General features: G+C 46.3%; 1 protein-coding gene across 1 annotated transcript in view; it reads left to right on the top strand.

The window, feature by feature from the left end:
* Nucleotides 1-10,554, top strand: part of dpm2 (dolichyl-phosphate mannosyltransferase subunit 2, regulatory) — a 25,362-nt gene continuing 14,808 nt past the window's right edge. Inside the window, exon 1 of the mRNA XM_048613622.1 lies at nucleotides 1-5. Coding sequence (XP_048469579.1) covers nucleotides 3-5 — 3 coding nt within the window. The 5' untranslated portion in view covers nucleotides 1-2. The remainder of the gene's footprint in view (nucleotides 6-10,554) is intronic.

Consider the following 10,554-nt stretch of genomic DNA (forward strand, 5'->3'; position numbering starts at 1 on the left):
AGATGGTAATTGCAATTTTAAAATATTGTCTAAAGCAAAATACTGTGGGATGTTACTGGAAACCTGAGATAGAAACAAAGTGTTTGTACACTGCAGAATGCAGGCTGATAATTCTAGTAGCAAGGTTCACCAGGATTCAATAAACTGGGCTGCTTCACACAGTTTTAAGATGCACATACCAGAGCATTTAACTGTATGAAGTACATATACTGGGTATAGCTCAGTGGTAGATCATTTGACTGCAGATCAAGAGGTTTTGTGGTTCATTTGAGTGCCCCTTTTACACAGACACCTTGACTAAACATGAGCGGTGTTTTAAAATGTAGGGGCATTTTGGTTTATAATCAATAACTTTTAGCAACTTTTCTTTTTAGGATAGCTCAGTGGTTAGCACTGCTGCCTCACTGCCAGGAGCCAAAGCTTAAGTCCACCCGCTGATGACTGTCTGTGTGGGGTTTACACGTTCTTCCTGTGTCTGCGTGGGTTTCCTCCCATGGTCCAAAGATGTGCCGGTTAGGTGGATTGGCCATGTGAAATTGCCCATAGTGTCCAGGGATATGTAGGCTAGGTGGATTTGCCATGGGAAATGCAGGGATGGGATAGGGGGTGAGTCTGGATGGGATGCTGTTTGGAGAGTCAGTGTGATTCGGTGGGCTGAATGGCCTGCTTCCTCATGTAGTCACTGTTGTAATACAGAAAATGTCACAGTTAATTTGAGTATAGCAAGATTTAAAAAAAGAAAAAATCAAATGGTCATTGCTCAGATTGTGATTAAGAGAAATGTTGACCGGGACATTGAGAATTACTGTGGTTTTACTTTTTTTTTTGGGGGGAGGGGTATGCGTACAGGGTGGAGACAGCTTTGTTTAAAAATAATTTAAAATGCAATCTGTTCAGACAGGTTGAGATACTTCCGGAGCAGGTGGGATTTAAACCCACATCTTCTAATCACCTGTAGAAACACTACCACTCTGCTACAGGAGCCTTCAAACATTTTCTACAGCAACAGCAGGAGTGGGATTTGAACATGTACTCAGAGTGAATTAGATTAGCAATCTATTGCCTAAACCTCTTGGATATTTTAACGCAGAAGTGACCCAGTAACCCAAGGCTGTCGGTTTTCTGATTGTCTACAATTTTAAGCCATTGAAGGAGAGCTAGCATTGCAATTCTACAAACATTTTCATAACCCAAGTTGTTGCTCAGCAGTTTGCTAGAGTGATAATATTTTATTGGCGATAATATAGGAAAAGCAAAAGTCAATTTGCACACAGCTAGGTCCCACAAGTAGCAATGGAATTTCTTTTTATTCAGTTATAGGATGTGTAAGTCACTAGTGGGACCAGTATTTGTTGCCCATCCTTAACTGCCCTTCAGCATGTGGTGGTGAACTACTGCTTTGAACCACCTGCAGTCCTTAAGGTGTGGGTACACATGGTGCAGTTAGGGAGGGGGTTCCTGACTGTGACCTATGATGCAAGTGTGTCACTGTTCCCTTACTAAGTCCGGATGGTGAGTGGCTTAGACAGAACTTGCAGCTAGTGGTGTTCCCATGTCATTGCTGCCCTTGTCTTTCCAGATGGAAATGGTTGTGGGATTTAGAAGGCGCTGTCTAAGCATCTTTGACAAAAATGCACTGCAGCAATTCACCAATGTAGATGAGGAGCTAATGTAGGGGGTTGCTTTGTCCTGTAAGCTGTCAAACATCTCCAGTGTTATTGGAGCTGCACCCACCCAGGCAAGTGGGGAGTATTCCATTGCACTCCTGACTTGTGCCTTGTAGATGATGGTGGGACAAGCTTTGGGTAGTCAGGAGATGAGTTACTCACTAGGATTTGGATTCTCTAACCTCTGACCTGCTCTTGTGGCTACTGTATTTATAGGGCTAGACCTGTTCAGTTTCTGGCATAGAAGGAGGCCCTTCGGCCCATTGTACTGGTTCTATTACTTAAACAATTAATCAAACCCCTGAACACTGCCAGTGAAGTTGGCTCTCGTTCCATGTTCATATTTTTTCTGTTAATGTCTGTGCGGTACCTGGGGCTCTCTGTGCACTAGAGAAACAATTTTAAGTACAACTTGTTTCACCTACCAAACAGGAAATAGACTGTGATGGTTACGCTGAACATGATTAAGATGATGGTTCTCGGACCCACATCCTGAGGCTCACAGCTGTTGGGACAGGCACAAGGGCTGTCAACGTCAATCTGTAACAGGTTGGGGTTCTCTGCACTGTGCGATAGGACCACAGAGTGACTGGAGCTGCAGTTAAACCGAACCACTGTATGCAGAGGGCTGCTATGTGATGCTGCAAGATAACGGAAGAAATTGAGGAAAATGTAAAATCCAACAACGACCGCTTGTATTTGTATAGCCCCTTTAATGGTAAGGTGTCCCAATAAGCTTCTCGGTCCTGGTAGCAGGCCCAATTTAACATGGAACCACATAGCGACTGTAGGACAGAGGACAACGTAGCAAAATCCATGTTATCCGACAGCTCAATAAGCACAAAACTAAATTTTAGAACATTAACAAACCTGCTAAACTGGGCATCTTATCTGTCGCCTGCGTTTGATTTTAAACAGAAACATCGTGCAGGTTCTGGGGAAAAGGCAGGAGTTTGGCACTAAGTCATAATACACAGCGAGTCGGTGCTAACATTGGCAGGCCAAATGGTCTCCCTGTGCACTGTCATAATTCTGTGATTCTGTCTGAGGATATTGATTGATTATTTTAAGCAGAAACTGAGTAAAACACAAGTTATGAAACAGACATTTTGGACGATTTCTGTATGCACAGCCTGCAAGTCCAAAGCAAGGAGACAGGCACGTAGAGTCATAACATTAGAAGGTAGAACAGTACAGCACAGGAACGGGCCCTTCGGCCCATACTGTTCTGCTGAATATAAAGCCAAATTAAACTAATCCCTTCTGCCTGCCCTTGGTCTATATCCCTCCATTCCTTGCGTATTCATGTGCTTATCTAAAAGTCCCTTAAACGCTCCTAATGTATCTGCCTCCAGCACCACCCTTAGCACTGCGTTTGACATTGTGTAAAAAACTTACCCCTTACATCTCCTTTGAACTTTTCCCCCTCTCACCTGTTAAATGCATGCCCCTAGTATTAGACATTTCAACTCTGGGAAAAAGATTCTGGCTGTCAACCCTGTCTATGCATCTCATCATTTTATAGACTTCTTTCAAGACTCCCCTCAGCCTCTCCCACTCCAGAGAAAACAACCCCTGTTTTTCTAGCCTCTCCTTATAGCTCATACCCTCGAGCCCAGGCAGCATCCTGGTAAACCTCTCCTGCACCCTCTCCAAAGCCTCCACATCCTTCCTGGAATGCGGTGACCAGAATTATACACAATACTCTAAATGTGGTCTAACCAAAGTCTTATAAAGCTGCATCATGACACCCTGACTCTTGTACTCAATTCCCCGACCAATAAAGACAAGCATGCCTCATGCCTTTACCGCTCTATCGACTTGTGTGGCCACTTTCAGGGAGCTATGGACTTGAACTCCAAGACCCCTCTGTACGTCAATGCTGTTCAGGGTCCTGCCATTAACCGTATACTTTTCCTTAACATTTGATCTCCCAAAGTGCAGCACATCACACTTACCCGGATTAAACTCCATCTGCCATTTCCTCGCTCCTATCTGTAACTGATCGATACCCCACTGTATCCTTTGACAACCTTCTACAGTATCCACAACTCCCCTGATCTTTGTATCATCTGCAAACTTACTAACCCATTCACCTACATTTTCAGAGACAACAAGGTGCAGAGCTGGATGAACACAGCAGGCCAAGCAGCATCATAGGAGCAGGACCTAGACACTTCATCAGAAGTGGCCTGCTGTGTTCATCCAGCTCTGCACCTTGTCTCAGATTCTCCAGCATCTGCAGTTCCTACTATCTCATCTACATTTTCATCCAAGTTCTTTTTATATGTCACAAACAGCAGGGTTCCCAGTATGGATCCCTGCGGAACACTAGTCACGGTCCTCCAGCCTGAGAAACACCCTTCCACCACCACCCTCTGCCTTCTATGGGCAAGCCAATTCTGAAACCATGTGGCCAAGTCACTGTGGATCCCATGAATCTCAATCTTCTGGATGAGCCTCCCATGAAGGACCATGTCGAAAGTCTTAAAATCCACGGCTCTCCGCTCATCGATCACCTTCATCACCTCCTCGAAAAATTCAATCAAGTTAGTAAAACGTAACCTGTCCTGTACAAAGCCATGCTGACTATCCCTAATTAGGCCATGCTTTTCCAAATGTGCGTAAACCCTATCCCTAAGAATTCTCTCCGATAGCTTCCCAACCACCGATGTGAGACTCACCGGTCTATAGTTTCCTGGATTATCCCTATTTCTCTTCCTGAACAGAGGAACAACATTAGCTACTCCCCAGTCCTCTGGGACCTCTCCAGTGGTTCACAGGGATACAAAGATCTTGGTCAAGGCCCCAGCAATCTCCCCTCTTACTTCTCTCAGTAACCTGGGGTAGATACCATAGACCCTGGGACTTATCCATTGTGCACACAGTAGATGGATCCCTTAAAAGTGAACCCTCTTAAAGGTACAACACACATACAAGGCGGACTTGCCAGGTAATTTTGAATTAATCTGTTTAGAGACGTTATTACACTCCTGTGGATCAGATGGGACTGGAACCCATCCTACAAGCTCAGGGGTAGGGCCACTGCCACTGTGCCACAACAGCCCCCATTGTGGACTCTGGCTCTGGTGTATTTAATGGTTTCAAGCAACACATGCAGACCTTGTGCATGCCCTCTTCCCTACCCCCTCTATTCTCAGAGGGGCTGCATGCACTCTCCCCTACCCCCTCTATTCTCAGAGGGGCTACATTTAACCCTTGCCCACTCATTGTCTGCAGGATCCAGGGATCCACAGGCACCTACTTCCACAATCAGGAGATCAGAGGGACAGACTGATCCTTTGCAGCTGTTCCAGTTTACTCCAGCTGTTTCCTGAAAATTTACAGAAACAAAACAAACTTTGAAAAATCAATCATTTTTGGGCATGGAGTGTGGCTGGTAGAGTTCTATAGAATCCCTAAAATGTGGAAACAGGCCATTCAGCCCAAGTCCACACTGATCCTCCGAAGAGCATTCCATCCAGACCCACCCTATCCCTGTAACCCTGCATTTCCCATGACCAACACAACTAATCTACACATCCCTGAACACCATGGTGCAATTTAGCATGGCCAATCCATCCTAACCTGCACATCTTTGGACTGTGGGAGGAAACCGGAGCACCTGGAGGAAACCCATACAGACACTGGGAGAATGTGCAAACTCTACACAGACAAGTCACCCTCGGGTGGAATCGAACTTGGGTCCCTGGCACTGTGAAGTAACCACTGAGCCATCATATTACCTTCTTTCTAAAGACAAACCAAGTCAGAGTATTACCAGGATAAGTGACGGTGAGGCTTCGTGAATCGTTGTCGTAGCTGAACACATTATTCTCATGTCTTCCGAAGTTGAGAAAATCCAGCCTCTCCCCTTTCGGAGCTCGGGACCTGAGAACGAGACAAACTGCCACCTCCAAGCATTCAAAGGCAAATTCAGCAGGTTCACTAAAGGGAAGGCAGGGACTAAATGAGAATGAACCTTCAGGATCAGATTCCTTGCCTGAACTGGTTAATGGTGTATTCCTCTCCAGGAATCCATCAGTGTCTCCCATTGCTGCCAGGTTTATCACCCCAGACCCATCCTGCATTATACATTTGCAGGGGTTCACCTTAATGCAGCCGACTTGCTGGGAAGCAGAGGCGGAAACCCATAACATCAGCAGCAAGCATGTCCACCGGAGATTCCCAAGGCTCGGCATCTCAGAGAGGAATTCCTCACCCTGATTCCACATTTAAGTATTATCAGAGTGAGAAGCGTCCTTCAGTCAGCAACTGAAGAGAAACTGTTTGCAGTCGGTCATTTATATTGGAGCCTCAGCTGTGACGTTAACTCCTGTGGGACAGTACAGGCCCCTTTCTCAGATTGGGACAGCCCTTCGGTTTTGCAGTAACCCCTGCTCAGGGAAGCTGACCCATTCAGAATTTTCGTCACACAAAAACAGAAAGATGTTGGCCTGGGAACACAGAGGTGTGTTGAAGTGGCAGGCAACTGGAGGCTCATGGTCATTTTTGCCGACAGAACCATAAGTGTTCTGCAAAGCATTCGCCCAGTCTGTGTTTCGACTCCCCAGCGTTGAGGAGACCACATTGTGAGCAGTGTTGCTTCACCTGGAAGGTGTGTCTGGGCCTTGGGTGTTCCCAGGCCAACATCTCTGTCTCAGGCATACTGCAGTGCTCCAGCAAAGCTCAGCACAAGCTGGAAGAATATGTTCCATCTGGGGACCCTGCAGCTTTCGGGACTCAATATCGAGTTCAACAATTTTAAGGCCTGAACAGTACCTTCCATGTCCTTTACCCACCCCCACAGCCCAGGCCCTGCCATGATATGGGCCCCTTTCAGCATGGCCAACCCATTCTCACCTATTTATTAGCGGCTTTTCTTTCTTCCTGGCTTTCCATTATCCACCCCTTTGTCTGCTTATCTGTCTGTCTGTCTCTCTCTCTCTCTCTCTGGGCTTCACCTATCACTTACTCCTTTACCCCCAGTGCCTCTCCCATCTGCTGTCTTCAGCATTTATACCAACCTTTTCCTAGTTACCACTAGTTCTGAGGAATGGTCACTGGACTGGAAACATTAACTCTGCTTTCTGTCTCCGCAGATGCTGCAGACCTGCTGAGTTTTTCCAGCAATTTCAGTTTTCAGATTCCCAGCGTCCACAGTTCTTAGTTTGCTTTAAAATTCTCGTCCCTGTTTTCAAGCTGCTCCCTGGTCTCCCCATCCCTCCCTCATCTCTGTCATATTTTTTGGCTTGCCTCCCCCACCGAGATTTCTGCACCCTCTAATTTCGATATCTTCAGCATTCCCCTGGTTTTAATCACTCCAACATCGGTGGCTGTGCCTTCAGCTGCTGGACAGAGGAGAAATTCCCACCCGAAACCTCTGTCTCCTTCAATGTTGATGACCCTTTCTTTGATGGAAGATGTCATAGACAGTGCTATCAAGCAGCACCTGCTCAGTGATAACCTGCTCAGTGATGCCCAGTTTGGGTTCCGCCAGGGTCATTCAACCCCATGACCTAATTACAGCCTTGGGTCAAACATGGACAAAAGAGCTGGATTCCAGAGGTGAGGTGAGAGTGACAGCCCTTGACATCCAGGCTGCATTCGACCAAGTGTGGCATCAAGGACCCCTAGCAAAACTGGAATCAATGGGTATCTGGGGGCAAACTCTCCAGTCTATTCATTTAGCAGGAGTGGAGGAGAGGTGGGGAAGCGGGGCTGGGTGTGTGAAAGTCAACATGGTGCTTTTAGATGATGTCGGTGAGGGGCAGGGTGTAAATGGGAGGGGGCCAAGTGTCTATCCTTGGTGCGAAGGTCTCTTGTGGTGCAGCGGTTGTGTCCTATGGGTTCAAGTCCCACTTGCTCCGGAGGTGTGTAATAATATCTCCGAACAGATTGATTAGAAAATATCCATTCTTGGTAGGAGAGAGGGGTCACCAGAGGAAGTGAGACGGGGCAGTAAGAGGAACCATGGGAGGGTACAATGAGACAAATGGAACCAGGTGAGAGAAAGGCATCCCCAGCAGGACAGCATGGAGAGGCCCTGGAGCAGGAGGATGATGTGGTCAGTGAGGTCAAAGGCCACAGACAAGTCGAGAGGGACAAAGAGGGAAAATTTAACTTTGTCACAGGATGTCATTTGTGACATTTGATAAGAGCTGTTTTGCAACTGGAGGAGTGTAAACATGATTGGATAAATGTGTGGAGTTAAGGACAAGTGGACCAGGATTTAGGAGACAATAGCACATTATAGAGTCATAGAGTCACACAGTACGGAAACAGACCCTTCAGTCCAAATAGTCCATGTCAACCATGATCCCAAACTAAACTAGGCCCACCTGCCTGCACTCAGCCCATACCCCTCCAAACCTTTCCTATTCATGTACCTGTCCAAATGTCCTTCTAATGTTGTAACTGTACCCACATCCACCACTTCCTCTGGCAGTTCATTCCACACATGAATCACCCTCTGTGTAAAAAGGTTGCCCCTCATGTCCTTTTTAAAACTTTCTCTTGTCATCTTAAAAATATGCCCCCTAGTTCAGAATTCCCCCACCCTAGGGAAAAGACCCTTTGCTATTCAACTGATCCAAATCCCTCATAAGTTTTATAAATATTTATAAGGTCACCACTCAACCTCCTACTAAAAGAAGCCCCAGACTACCTTCATAACTCAATCCTCTATACCCGGCAACATCCTGGTAAATCTTTTCTGAATCCTCTCCAGCTTAATAATATCCTTCCTTTGTAGCACTTTCAAAAATTTTGAAGAGAAATGGGAGGTTGGAGATATGGGAAGGATAGTGGAGTCCTTTTTGAAGAGAAGGGTGTTAACAGAAGAGGCAGTGGTTAAGAGATAACATCACTGGATTGCTATTCTTCACCACTGTTCTTGGTTCACAGGTTTGAATCCCACCAGGACTCCTGGTGAAATTAGTTAACGTGAAGTTAACAGCTAACCTAAAGGTGGCCAGGAAAATCATCATTTGTTATCGTAAAAACCCACCTGGTTTACTTTAGGGAAGGATATCTGCCATCCTTACTTGGTCTGGCCTACATGTGACTCCAGACCCACTGCAATGTGGGTGGCTTTTAACTGCCCTCTGAAATGGTTAAACAAGCCATTCAGTTCAAGAGAAACAAATGCTGGCTTTGCAAGCAATGCCTCACATCCTGTGAATGAATTTTTAAAAGTTAAAGGAGAAAGGGACAACACCAGAGAGACAAGAGAGCGGACCATTAGTAATATCATGTAACAGAGGGAGGGAAAGAGGAGGAAGACCATCGCTTTTGTGGGAATAGGTATGAATGGGCAGGATGTGGGTCTCATGGACAAGGTAAGAACCACAAAAGGCATGAGGGGAGAATGGAGAGGCACTAGTGAGAGAACTGAGCACATGGTTAGTGCAGTGGGGGGCGGGTTTTAAAGGACATTTTGTCCAAGGGGCTGGAATGAAGGAAGGATGTGGTAGAGTCAGCTGGTCAGAGGGTCTAGATCAGAGTCTCAAAATATTCTAAGAGTTCCTAGAGTGTTGTTTACCTACAACCCCTCCTGGCATAAGGGAGCATCAACACTAGCAGGGGCCAGATGGGCCAAATATGTGATTTCTGTTCAATTTGCACTATGCCACAGCTTCACCATCCATCTAATGAAGTGATGTAACTCACTAAATCTGCATGATGGCTGACTCATTCAGAGAAATCTGAGATAACAAGGTGTAGAGCTGGATGAACATAGCAGGCCAAGCAGCATCAGAGGAGCAGGAAAGCTGATGTTTCGGGCCTAGACCCTTCTTCCTGCTATCTCTCTCATTCAGAGAAATGGTTGTCTGGGAGACAATGAGGAGGAGGAACTGTAGTTCTTGAAATTCGGAGAGTGGCACCAGTCAATCCATCACTTTGGAGATGAATTGGGACACTGGGCTAGACAAAAGTTTAAGTTGAGGTTGAGAGATAGGACTAGATTGGGGTTGGATTTGGGCTGGGTGGTTTGGGAGACAGTTTTGGGGATAAGGAGGGCTGGGATAGGCTGGGCTGGGTTTGGGGTTCAGATTTGGTTTGGAATAGAGGGTTTAGTTTGTGAGACTGCTTGACTGAGTTGGTTTTGGGTCTGGGAAAATGGGTTAGATTGGGCTGGGATTTGTGATGTATTTGCCTTAGAAGATTGATTTTTGGGTTGGGATTGAGCTGAAAATAGGTTTGAGAAAGGAGGTGGAGTCGAGAGATTTGGGTTTGGGATAGGAATGGAGCCGAGGGATTGGGATTCGGCTGGAAGATTGATTTTGCAATGACAATGGGCTACCTCATCATCTTGATAGAACGTACGCTTTTAACTCTACTATCAGAATGTAGAGAATCATACAGAAATAATTTAACAGATAGTATGGGCCCTAAAAAAATGGCATGGGAATGAGAATTGGTGGGGAGAGTAGGGTTAGGATGAGGGATTGGGTTTGGGATAGGGGATAGGGATGGAGGATGAGGTTTTGGACTGAGGGCAATGGAATATGGGGATTGGGACAGAGCATTATGTTTGGGAAGGAGATATGGATGGCGAATCAGAGATAGTAGGAACTGCAGATGCTGGAGAATCCGAGACAACAAGGTGCAGGGCTGGATGAACACAGCAGGCCAAGCAGCATCATAGGAGCAGAGAGGCTGACGTTTCGGGCCTAGACCCTTCATCAGAAAAGGGGGAGGGGAAGGGGGTTTTGAAATAAATAGGGAGAGAGTGGGAGGCGGATAGAAGAGGGATAGAGGAGAGGATAGGTGGAGAGGAAACAAACAGGTCGAAGAGGCGGGGATGGGGCCAGGAAAGGTGAGTGTAGGTAGGGAGTTAGGAAGGGGATAGGTCAGTCCAGGGAGGACGGACAGGTCAAGGGGG

This window comes from Rhincodon typus, chromosome 28, assembly GCF_021869965.1.
Source record: "Rhincodon typus isolate 14 chromosome 28, sRhiTyp1.1, whole genome shotgun sequence".
In the NCBI taxonomy this organism is placed as follows: Eukaryota; Metazoa; Chordata; class Chondrichthyes; order Orectolobiformes; family Rhincodontidae; genus Rhincodon; species Rhincodon typus.